The sequence below is a fragment of the Harmonia axyridis genome, chromosome 4 (assembly GCF_914767665.1).
Source record: "Harmonia axyridis chromosome 4, icHarAxyr1.1, whole genome shotgun sequence".
NCBI lineage: Eukaryota > Metazoa > Arthropoda > Insecta > Coleoptera > Coccinellidae > Harmonia > Harmonia axyridis.
Window position 1 is genome coordinate 20,622,828 of NC_059504.1, and position 13,127 is coordinate 20,635,954.

Sequence of the window (13,127 nt, forward strand, 5' to 3'; positions counted from 1 at the left end):
ATCAAAATTGTTTTTAGGGCAAAAGCATCATCACCAATCAGAACCTAGAATTAGGATTGATTGGTTCCTGGTAAGTTTTTGTCTCCAGGAATATTTATTGAACCAGCTGTGAATCTTTTTCCCATATTTGATTTTTCAAAAATTTCTCCATTGCTGTTTTTTCCAAATCCACCTACATCTACACACAGAAATCTGTAGTCAGGACCCACAATGGCCATAAGAACTATGGAGAATTTCTTCAAATAAAAAAGAAATTCGATCCTGTCTTCTCTGGACATTTTATTGTTATGTGTTTTCCGTCAATACTGTCTATACACTCTATACAGTTGGGGAAATTGGCAAAGAATGTAGAAGTCTTCAGCAGATTTTTCTTAAACCTTGAGTGTCGGCTCCGACAAGTATATGGGTTGCACAGTCTGCCATATTGCTCAATGACCTTTTTCACAATTAAGCCAACGGTCGTGAACCTCACCCTAAAACTATATCCAATCGTAGGATAGGAATATTCAGTTGCAAAAAATCTGTAAGAAAATATATAATTTTATTACAGGTGAGGACATGAAAAAAAAATGGCGAAACATTAAAGACACATATGCGAAATACTTAAGAAGTACAAACACCAAAACAGGAAAAGTTGCCAAGAAAAACTACAAACACTGGCAGTGGGCCCCAAATATGGACTTTTTTCGACCTTTCTATGCTTTAGCGCACACAGACACAGACATTCGCGACAAGGTAGGAGACACAAATGATACTGATGAAGTAATAGAGAATTCAGCTTTTGATGGAAACGAGGAAGAAAATGAAAAGTTAGAAAATTCAGATGAATTGACAGAAACTGCTGTTGCAACTACTCCTACCTCACAGCCGTCACAGAAGACAAGGCTGAAAATAAAAACTCGTCGACACTCGAAGAAATTTCTTCCTTATAGAACGGACAGAAAAACGGATTCACCAGCGAGTGGTGTTTTGCAATACTTACAATTAGAGCCACGCCAAGTTGAGAAGACTGCTAACGATCTTATATTTGAAGGCTATGCGAAAACTGTCAGTAGCTTTAGTGCTAGGAGACAGGCTATCACAAGACTGAAAATATCCCAAATTATTGCTGATCAAGAGCTTCAACATATCGAAGAGACATCGGGACCTTCTGTATTGAGTTCAACCAACACTACCATTCCTCTTTCAGTGGCAGTGCCAGCATATTCACCGGCGACAACAGATATGTCTTCTTCAACAGCGATGTCTTTATGTGAAAACTCCAATTATTCTAATCAGGAGGACATAGAACGCAAACCATTTGAATAAGAATGCATTTCTCTTGTACAAAGATAGATTGCCTATTTCGATCCTGACCCTGTCAGACAATTTTGCTGAAGAAATTATGTTCGTGACAAATAAAATTATATTATATAACTTGTGTAATCATTTATCTTATTAAATTCCAGGTAGGTATTCATAAAACTTACCTTAGCGCAAACATTAAACGTTCTTCTGGACCAATCGCTTTATAATTTGTATCTTGTTTACAAATTTTTTCTTTAATATTTTAAAATCTCGTCGATACATTCGAAGGTCATTCGAAAATATTTATAAAACCTTATCTAGTCTTTTCTCAACTGAGGCATGAGAGTATGATATTTTCCTTTTTTTTTCGATTTCCACAATGAGAAAAAATATCTAAAAATGACTGTTTTGAAAAAGAAAATTTAAATTACTATCTAGGAGAAATAATCACATCTCTAATAAGTAATTTTTTAACTCGCAAACCTTTCAATTTCCTCCTCTTCTGCAAGCCCTAAAAGCAGTTGAGCTTCTTCTTCCTAAAAACTGTCACTTTCATACATAATTGTAGATTCCTACAAATAATCGTGTATTATTATCGCGTTGGTGTGCATGCTATGCAATCTGCCCGCTGCCGCATCTAAAGCAACGCTCCTGCAGTCCCGCGTTGGTCTGTTCGTACCTTTAACTGAAATTTTCATTAAAAATAACGGTATCTTGTAATAAAGAAGAATCTTTAATGCCGTAAAGTATCTCAAATAAAAAAGAGTACCTGAGATACCTACCGAAAATTGTTTGTTACCTAATATATCAAAAAGTCTTACCCAATTTCTAAAAGACCTGGAAAATATTTCAACTAAGATTCTTAAACAGATAACCTCTCAGAAAGATAAATATATTTTAAGAGGGAAAACCACCAAGTGGTATTCCTGTTATCTGTCAATATTTGCCCAGAGGAGAAGGCACAAAAATAATGTGCGGTGTTGACAGAACGATTGAATGATCAGTAGAAATTAGGAATATTACAATAGTTACGAGAGGTTTTATACATTTCCATAAAATTTGGTCCTTTTGTAATGATTTTTTGTAGGATTTTTTTCACGAATATTTCAATACAATTCAATATGAACGAAAAGTTACAAAAATTTTTTTTCTGATTTACAATTTAAAAATATTGAAATACTAAGGTGTAAAATATTGTTTTAATAAATTATGTGAAAACCCTATACAAATCGGTGATTCGTAAGAAGAAATATTATTTATTTCGTTTTGAACTAAGCAGTTCAATTGACAGCTCTGGCTTTTGGTAACCCCAACAGCAGAGTAAACATTGCTGTGTGGTTTTGAGTATCTATTTACTGTAGAGTCAACATTTTTGTATGGTTTTGAGTACCTACTTCCAGATGATTTTCCTTACCTCTTAAATAATCGTTGTTCTGAATGTACGATATTATATCCTGGTTTTCTTCGATCGTCTCAAATTCTGCCAGAACAGAGTTAAGAATTCTGCACTGTTTGCTAGCAGCTTTCCAGTCATACTCACGCCCTGCTTTGTTGCCAAAGAAGTAACAATTCTCGCCGATTCTAGTAAAGTTATCGGGACATTGATCTGAAAATTCAAAAATCGCATTTTGGATTAATATTTTCTTTTTTTAAATTTTTAAAATTATAATACGGAATGGATTTATTTGGGAAGCATCATCAGGATTATACCTTCCCAGAATATAGAAAAATCAATTCATAAAAAAAATGATGAAAAGTAAATAATGTACAATAAAAGTTTGGAATAATATATGAGTATTTTAAAGGTTTTGAAAATAACTGAAATCAGCTAAATGCAGATAAATGCTTATAAATCATCTGTACATTAACACACATTAAATTTTGAAATATTTCTGACACAATAGGCTATGACACTATTGAGGAATCCAAGAACTAAACTTCTCAGATAAAAGTATTATTATTATTCTTATTTGAACTGGGGTCGTTGTGGCTCGATGAGCCTTCCGAGAACTGCGACCATGTAGATCTTTTGCTCTCTACCCTACTCACTCATGAAAACCCAAGGAGGTCGTCAATGTCGCTGATTAAACTGACATTCCCCTTAGGGGATTTGGCCGTTACCTCACGGGTATCCAGGACCGGCTTCCCCATATGAATGGTTCTTAGGCCAGCCAGCTCTGGACACTTGCATACCATGTGTTCGGTGGTACTGCTTCTTATTCACAGAGCCTGCAAATCACATCTACTGACTTTCCCATGCGGTACAAATGATGTTTGTTTTGTACCGACAATGCCCCGTCAGCAGTCCCACCATCACCCGAAGCTCGGCTCGTGACAGCTTCAAGAACTTTCTGGTATAGGTAAATAAAATTATCACGATTTTCTTGGCCTAAGTGAGTCCAGGAGGGTTTGTCAAGTGGGTTATCCTGTTATTCAACTCCCATTTCTGTACCGCTGGTCTTTTCCTAGCCCACAGAAGGGTGCACTTTTTGCAAGTTCACCGGCTTTCGTTTTCTTTCAGCACCACAGTGCCCTGGTACCTTAGTAGAGTCACTTTATTGCCTCTAGCCAGTTGCTTTATGCTGTTACGACACTCCCAAGTCAACAGAGACCTCTGGCAGTACGATTCCAGGGATCTCAGCGTTATCTGGCTGTCCGTGGTGATGTAGACATGCGCCCCCTTGAGGTTCATTTTGAGACACTCCTTTAAAACTTATAGAATTGAATTCCGGCATGCATTAATTCAAAAGGCTTGCTCGTATCAAAATATTTTCAGAATTATGGATGAATTGATTAAACCTGCTGAAGACTGCCCATCTGTCCATTTGTGAACTAGTATTTCTGATTATTGAACATTATTGAATTAATCACACAAATACAACAAAATACTACCTTGATCTATTCTGTTTCCAGCCATGAAGTAGTACAGCATTTCCTCTGCTTTCCTCAGTCTCTTCTCCATTGAATCCACTTTATAAACCAATTTTTCTATGGCACTCAATAGATACAAGTCAGTTTCAGAAACTTGTCTAGGAGGTTTATAGTTGCTATTGTTCACAATTTTGGTATTGTAGATTTTGCTTTCCTTTCTATCTTTATCATCTGAATCGATCCTTCTCACTATCATAATTTCATTGTTGTCTATACGCATGACACGTTTTTCCCTTTAAATAATAAGTATTCAACAAATGATAGATTTATGATTATAATTTATATATATATATATATTATTATATTGTATTCAATATATACATATAAGTACTATCTATTTCAAGATTGTGTTAAAATTTTCGAAAATTTGATTCATTGCGCACTTGTGGGTTCAACACATGGATGAAGAATTCGAGGTCAAAAATAACTATGCCAGCCAATATGTACATATACAGGGTGATTCATCGGGATGGCCTATTAGACGTTTATGGAAAACTACTCATAATTTTGAGCTGAAAATTTGCATATTAGGGGAGACAATAATCTTTCTTCTTGAAATATTTACAGATCCCTACAACAGACCTTATTTCATATCCTTATTTTGAATGGCACTCCTAGTAAATTATTGCATCATCAGATAGCTTTTCGATGACAATTTCGGCAATATGCCATACCTTAGGTAAAAACTCAACTTCTTATGAAAAAAATGGTGGCGATGAGGACTCGCATATTATTGAATTTTTTTGGCAGAAAAAGCTTTTTTCGGCAACCGTCCGGGAAGTGCTCACTTCCTGGACGCTTTTTCTCTGAGAATGTAGCATTTCCCGGCCTAGTCCGGAAAGTACGTACTTCCCGGACTAGGCCGGAAAAGAATCATAGAATCCATAGAAACCGAGATAACGGCTGACAGTTCATATGAAATTAGTTTGCAAGTTTTTGATCGCAATCGCAATGAAATATGGAAAGCAGCAGCGATAGTGTTATTTTACATGGTTGCCTAAAAAATATTGTACGCAACACGCCCGAAAATGTTTTTTTTGGACTCACAGACTTCCAGGACTCGCTTACGCTCGTCCTGGAATTTTGTCTATTCGTCCAAAAAAACTCACAGACTTCCAGGACGAGCGTAAGCGAGTACTTGTTACGTAAATTACTATTACGTAACAAGTCCGGAAAATAGGGTTTTTTTGGACGAATAGACAAAATTCCAGGAGGAGCGTAAGCGAGTCCTGGAAGTCTGTGAGTCCAAAAAAACCATTTTCGGGCGTGTTGCGTACAATATTTTTTCGGCAACCATGTAAAATAACACTATCGCTGCTGCTTTCCATATTTCATTGCGATTGCGATCAAAAACTTGCAAATTTTCGACAACTAATTTCATATGAACTGTCAGCTGTTATCTCGGTTGCTATGGATTCTATGATTCTTTTCCGGACTAGTCCGGGAAGTACGTACTTTCCGGACTAGGCCGGGAAATGCTACTTTCTCAGAGAAAAAGCGTCCAGGAAGTGAGCACTTCTCGGACAGTTGCCGAAAAATTACTATTTTCGGAATTTTTTTGTTTGATCCTGCAAATACGTAGTATTATAAGACAGTTTGCAGTTTGGACTAAAAATGAACAAGGTGTTCATAAAAAGATCATGAACTTGGACAACTCAAATTCATCAAAACTCACGATTTTCGAAAAAGAACCAATATTTTTCATTATTTCAGTCGATTCTACGTAAAAAAAAATTTGCATTACTCAAGCAAACCCTATACCTAAAATGAATACTTTAAGAGTTATCGAGGAAGAACCTTAAATCGGGAAAAACCGCAATACCTCACCTTGGAGTAGTTTGTGACTTTCGGAAGTTGTAGAGATCTGAAAATATTTTAGGGAAAAAGATCATTGTTTACATCCCCAATATGCTAATTTTCAACACAAAATTATAGATAAGTTTTCCATAAACTACTAAGAGGCCATCGTGGTGAATCAACCTGTATAACTCTTGAACATATTGTTCTAAAGACTTGAATAGTTCATCCTATACCTATGTTCAGTATCTAAGTGTCTCTGTCAAGGTTTTCAATTGGCAAAGTCTGTTTTAATGATTTCGGTGTTAAACCTTATAAAATTTTTTTCACTCAATAATTGAAAAAATAACCATTCTGTCGAACAGAAATTTAGAAACTAATTGTAAAACAGTGCAACATTTCATGGATACCACATCATTAGGAGGCAAGTTTTTTTTATGGTGAAATTTCGACCTCTCAGTAATTGAAAAAACAGATCGATTTTTTTCTTCCCCTTTTACTCGTTGAAACTCCAATAAGATACGATGGATTATGTTTCTATATCTCAGTATCTACCTTTCAAATTTTATCAGAATTTTGTATGATTATAAAATTCATCGAAAGAGGAAAAATCGAACGTTCCTAGCATGTATTTACTCTGTTCATATACTTTTTCGTTTCCCGAAGAAAATTATTCCAAAAACTGATTAGTAAAATTTTGAAAAAATATTGAACGTTTCCTATAATTTTAAGTTTTCAGGTACCTAATGTCATATCGCACGTTAATTGACTTTTCATTCTACACTGACCGCCAAAAAAACTGGGCCACCTAAAATTTTGCTGAAGTTCGTTGTTCAAGAACTTCAGAGTGAAAAATAAAAGAGGCTTTTATTTAATTTCAATACATGTATCTACAAACGAAATCAAGATGGAGTAAAAACTGAAAAATGTCGAAAAGGATGGCCCTTGCAATAAACTGAGCGTAAACTCTACAAATTTCCTCAATTATTCTACAGCAGGGTGTTAAGAAATTGGACTACAAATACATGTTTTTTATCACCCTGTATAAATGAAGTATTAACATTTTTGGAAAACTTTTTTGGGCTTTAAATGAATACCAAATGATTTATCTTCAATTTGTCGTAGAAACAATTGGAATCGATTTAAAATTACGAAAGTTCTTGGACAACTAACTTCAGCAAAATTTTAGGTGGCCGAGTTTTTTGCCGGTGAGTGAAAAAAACGATTTAGCCGCAATTTCCTAAAAAAGTTTCAGGAATACGAATTTAAACAACCGCTCATGACATAACAGTCATTTCTCGACTGTATACCTAAAACATACTTGAAGAGAATCTTGACTGTGATAAAAAACATTGTTCAATGAATATTCAATTCGTCATCAAATCCCCAAGCGAAAGTTTTATATATCCGTCGCAAGCAAAGGAAAACCCCACAATCAACATATAACTTTCGTCACTAGAGACGGATGTTACCTATATGTATACAGGGTGGCCACTTTTTCAATGGGATTGTATTGGTAACTTTTAAATCATAAGAGTTAGAAGGTCGGTCAAATGGAGAAAAAGTTGCATGTATAGAAGCATTATCAAACAGTTCAAACAAATCGAGATTATCAGGGCCGGATTTCGAGATATCATAAGAAAAGTAAATTATGTCATTTTGATTTTTCTTTTTTTCCCACTTTATTTCAAATATTATCAAAAAATGTTACAGGAACTTTTTATTCGACAGTAAATTATCCTCAATTTGACGTAATCAGATTTCGTATCCAACGTTTCGTACTCTCTGGGCCACCCTCAACCTCATTTTTTTCAATACGGACCTGCATATTTTATGACATTTTTCGAAATAACTTTTCACGCTGAATTCAACGATATATCATACAATGTCACTCAAAGTTGATTTTCAGGTGATTTTGACCCTCATCCAAATTTAATGGTGTTTATGTAAGAAAAAACAAGTCTAGTAACGATATCAATGTTCTGACCCAAATTCAATCGAACCCAGAAAAAAATCGAGAACTGTGGCCAGTGAATGGAATTTTTCAAAAACTGCTGTTAATAAAATAGTCAAGAGACGCGAATACAATGATTTTAAATTTTAATACCAAGCCTTACAAAAATTATATCGTAATGATCTCAAAATAAAGTTCGAATTTGTAATTTGTTTCAACGATTCAAATGACAAATACAACAATAGTGATACCTCGCGAGAAAATTGAGAATGTTTTGGAAGGTATTCAAGGAGACCAAACAAGCAAATGTATAAGAAGTATGGGTTCCAGAACCGTAAAGTGCATTTTACAAAATGGTGGACTTTTCGAACACTTACTTCATTAATTTTCATTTACTTTCGAATAATCATTTGATTTTTCTTTCATTAAATGATACTTTCGTTTAATTATTATGAATTGAAATATTCAAATGATTATTATAAAAGAAGAACCAACAACCCAGTATACTGGTTTCTTGCTTTGATTCTAATATGTTCCATTTGGTTCAAGGTGGGTAAGTTGATTTTCTTATCGAAATTTATTGCATATTGCATATTGTTAATCAAACTAAATGAAGGTAATACAGATCCGACCCGAAGAAAATTGGATAAGGGTCAAAATCACCTGAAAATCTACTTTGAATGACATTGTATGATATATCGTTGAATTCAGCGTTAAAAGTTATTTCGAAAAATGTCATAAAATATCCAGGTCCGTATTGAAAAAAATGAGGTTGAGGGTGGCCCAGAGAGTACGAAACGTTGGATACGAAATCTGATTACGTCAAATTGAGGATAATTTACTGTCGAATAAAAAGTTCCTGTAACATTTTTTGATAATATTCGAAATAAAGTGGGAAAAAAAGAAAAATCAAAATGACATAATTTACTTTTCTTATGATATCTCGAAAACCGGCCCTGATAATCTCGATTTGTTTGAACTGCTTGATAATGCTTCCATGCATGCAACTTTTTCTCCATTTGACCGACCTTCTAACTCTTATGGTTTAAAAGTTACCAATACAATCCTATTGAAAAAGTGGCCACCCTGTATACTTATTTTCACCTCCATTTAGGAGGCTACTATCACATCATAGCGTATTTATTAAATAATTTTAATTGTTTAGATATGAAGGCATATTTCTTATGGTATTATTTCAAGAGAATGAAGTGTTTTTAAATTGAGTAGCTGTTAAATTGAAATATTTGACATAGGCCGATAAAAAAGAAAAAAGTATACTTCATTGAATCATTCAACCCCTTCCCATATTCTTGAAAACTTTTATGAAATAAGCGCAATGCATTTGAAAAAACGTCAGTCTTTTTGAGGTATATTTAAACTAATTTGCCGATAGCAACAAAACTAAACTTGAAACCGTTTGAAAATGAACATGACAAGCTGGATGATCGCAAAAAAAATTCTGATTTCAGGAAACTATCCAGACGATCAGATAACTGTGTTAATGGTGATGAAACACATTAATAGAACATTACCGGTCTTCCTGGTTTTTACAATCTCTCAGATTCTGAATGAATTTTCAGTTTCTTATAAAAGTTTGAATTGAAAACTTAATTAATTTGAGACCAATTTGAAAAAACTTCAGATTATTGCTGAAAAATATTTATGATATAGTTTGATTACCTTTTTGATCCTAAAACCCAATCTTCTAAAATTGGGCCCCAAATGCCTTCTTCTGTCCAGCGGGCAGGATTATCGTCAATAGGAAGGATACTAATGGAATTGTTAACGACAAAAATACTCGAACAAAAAGCCAGTTCGAATATAATGAAGACACATATCTGTATAATGAATTTCATGGCACACATTCAATGACTACACAACTCACACTGGACTGTTGTGAGAAGACGAAAGAGAAGAAAGTGAAGAAAACGGAATAAGCTTATAGGTAGGTATGTGTCATTGTTGATGCTGATGCACAGTGTTGGCTTGATGGCCTAAATTCAGAACTTATCTTCGCGCTTAATCAATTCACTTTTGAACTGTTATAATTTTCACCCAGCTCGAATCACATCTTTCTCATAAAAATGATTTTCGCACAATTAAGATTTATCTAGTTGTTAATGTGTGAAATGTAGAAGAATCGTGAATTCTTTCTCCAGGTAGATGGCTCTATCATTTCGCCACAATGTCTGTTATTTTCGAATTTTGAGCCAGGAATGCATCGACTGTATACTAAAATTCGCGTTACTACTCGAACTCCCCAACGAAAAACTTCAAATTTTTCAAGAACTTTTGGATCTCGAATGCCGCTGTTAAGTTCGTTAAAGAGCATATTCCGACTATAGGAGTTTTTTAAAGATGGCCATCCGAAGTCATATTTTCCAGTTAATTTTGAAACTGCGGACTATGGATTCGGTCGATATGAAAATTTGCATTCAGATCTAAAATAACGGTTTCAAACTTTATTTTCTCTAATTCTGTGGTTATTCCGTTCATTCTTCCACATCTTGTAGAACAAAATCGTGCGAGAATATATCAGAAACGCACAGTTTTCATGGTTATATTTTATTATTCTATGTTGGTACTCCGAACTTTCCGCCACGGCTTTATCTGTCAATTCATCAATTTGCCTTAAAGAAATCAGTTCTGCCAACCAACATTTTTCAATGCAAAAATCACTAAAATATATTTATGGAAATATTTCATTAATTTCAATGAAAATGCAATGAATTAGGGAAAATAATGTATAATACTCGTACAGAAGGCTCATTCTACCACTCGTTCATTCCAAAACTCGACACTTCGTGGCTCGTTTTTGAATTTTGAACTCGTGGAAGAATATCAATGCCTTCTGCACTTGTATTATAAATAACTATTTTATCTATCGTTAAGATATATTTCGGTGTGTTGTGGTGTTCTGGCAAAATTTTATATTACTCGTGTGAGCACAATCAGAGAACATTCAAGAAGAATATTGACAAAAAAATACTCTATATTTGGGTGACTCTCTTAACCTGTTGAAATTTTGGCTGTTCACTTCATGAAAACCGTAGCAAATTTAAGATTGATATTGAAAAATAAATATTCAATTGTTCCGTAATAACAGATGCGATCTGAATGAGATTTTGCGTGTATATTGAGTACAACAACTTGGAATTTCATGCGAAATATCATATTGAAACCACCGAAACTTAAAGAAAAATATTTAAAAAAAGGAACTTATATTTTAGGAGAACAGATTCCTCTGAGTTGAGATTTTGCAAGTAAATATAAGCTTTAAGTAAGAGAAATTTCGTGTTGATCACTCCATCGGAATCATCGAAAATTCAAGCAAAATATCGTGAAACAAATGAGGACAGCACTGACCCAATTGTACCCACATGAACATCGTGGTGTTCAAACTCGTAATACTGAACGATTGCTTAAAAGCTCCCGACTGTACTTTAGTCTTTTTATCATTTCCTTTTGATGATAGTTATTTCAAATTAAAACATTTCACATAGGTAAATCATTTCACATAAAAACAAAATACATTTTTGAGGAGATAATACTTCCACTTCCTTCCATCCATTCCCTAATTGGAATACGATGAGGAAGGATCTCCGTTAACCATAAGAGATTGTCACAGAATGGTTTCATTTTCGAATCATTACATTTCCGTTACAAATAACAGATCACTTAATTACTCTCATTAAAGGAAATAAAGATCAATATCGATGTCTTACTCTGATTTCGCTTGTTTTTGAACCCACATTATACATTCTCTCCAGAATGTATGTACTACAATCTTTTCAAAAATCCGCCCAAAAATGGTTATATGAGTGCATTCAGAAGAGGTAGATAAGGTGTTGAAGATTTACTTTTATCTGTAGGCATTCACGTCTTCAACTGAACTTAACATCGCTCATGTAGAGTAAATGGTAACTGCAAATAGTCATTTAATTCTCAGAAAGGTAGCTGCTGACATTTATACAGGGTGGTTCACAATGTTTGTTGGAGAGTTAAAAACAAGAGATAAGTGAGACTTATGCAAATAGCAGATTGTAATTACATTAACACCTCAATAGATTTTCTTTAATTCTGATGCTAATCCGTTCATTCTGTCACATCTTGTAGAACAAAATCGTGCGAGAATAGGTATATAAGATTCGCACTGATTGCATGGTTATATTATTTATAATTGTATGTTGGTAGTCGCAACTCTTCTGCCACGGATTTATTTATTATCTTTCAAATTTGTGGTACGGAAAACTGTTCTAACAACACAATGCAAAAATCACTTAACGATATTTATGGAAATATATTTCATTAAATACAAATGAAATTCAGTGAATTAGAGATAATGATGTGAAGGTAATACTTGCAAAGAGCTCATTCTATCACTCATTCATTCAAAAACTCGCCAATTCGTGGGTCTTTTTTGAATTTTGAACTCGTGGAAGAATATCAATGCCTTCTGCACTAACTTGTATTATAACTAACTATTCTCATGTAAAGTCTATGGAAACTTTGAATTCGATTATCTCTTCTTGAAAGAGATAAAAACATGGATCTAAGACCATCAAGCCCTATTAATTTTTTCTCTAGAATCCAAAAAAAAAATGTATCTGGATATATATTCATGTCATTAGTCCCTCATATAAATCGATAGTTTAATTTGAGGGAGTACTTTTTGTTTAATTCATGTATATGTAAACTTTGATGATGAATATATGTTATTATTATTATTATTATAATCTTATCTTGGACATAGAGAAAAACCACTGTCGAAAATTTAAATTTTCTTATGGATTTCTTGTAAGATGAGGCATATCTCTTATTTCACAAAAAACTTGAGGATATAAGGAATATTATGCAGAAAGTTTAAGGACCCTATGGCTCTATTATCAAAAATTATAAGCCTCAAAAATACGGGACTTCATTGTGAACCGTCCTGTATATTTCACGAATTAATTGGGTTGTTTGAACAAGCAATTTATTTGGCAATACTCACTCAAGAAAAGGGATTTTTGATACAAGAACTTTTGATTTAAGAAATTGAAAATATTCAAATCACTCAACAAGTTTCCGTAAAAGGGAAAGTCAACTAAAATTGAAGGTTGTATTAACAATTTTTTTTTCAATTAGCGGGGTGTTCTGCAACCTGACTCCTTTTTTG

General features: G+C 33.9%; 2 protein-coding genes across 2 annotated transcripts in view; one reads left to right on the top strand and one right to left on the bottom strand.

Moving 5' to 3' along the window:
- LOC123678195 overlaps positions 1-672 on the top strand; it is a 27,281-nt gene extending 26,609 nt beyond the window's left edge. The window contains exon 8 of the mRNA XM_045615087.1: positions 551-672. The gene's annotated coding sequence lies outside the window, so the exon portion shown is untranslated. The remainder of the gene's footprint in view (positions 1-550) is intronic.
- Positions 1-9,887, bottom strand: part of LOC123678197 — a 15,215-nt gene extending 5,328 nt beyond the window's left edge. The window contains exons 1-3 of the mRNA XM_045615089.1: positions 9,650-9,887; positions 4,180-4,451; positions 2,702-2,893 (exon numbers count right to left, since the gene is read on the bottom strand). Coding sequence (XP_045471045.1) covers positions 2,702-2,893; positions 4,180-4,451; positions 9,650-9,834 — 649 coding nt within the window. The 5' untranslated portion in view covers positions 9,835-9,887. The remainder of the gene's footprint in view (positions 1-2,701; positions 2,894-4,179; positions 4,452-9,649) is intronic.
- Positions 9,888-13,127: the final 3,240 nt, after the last annotated feature.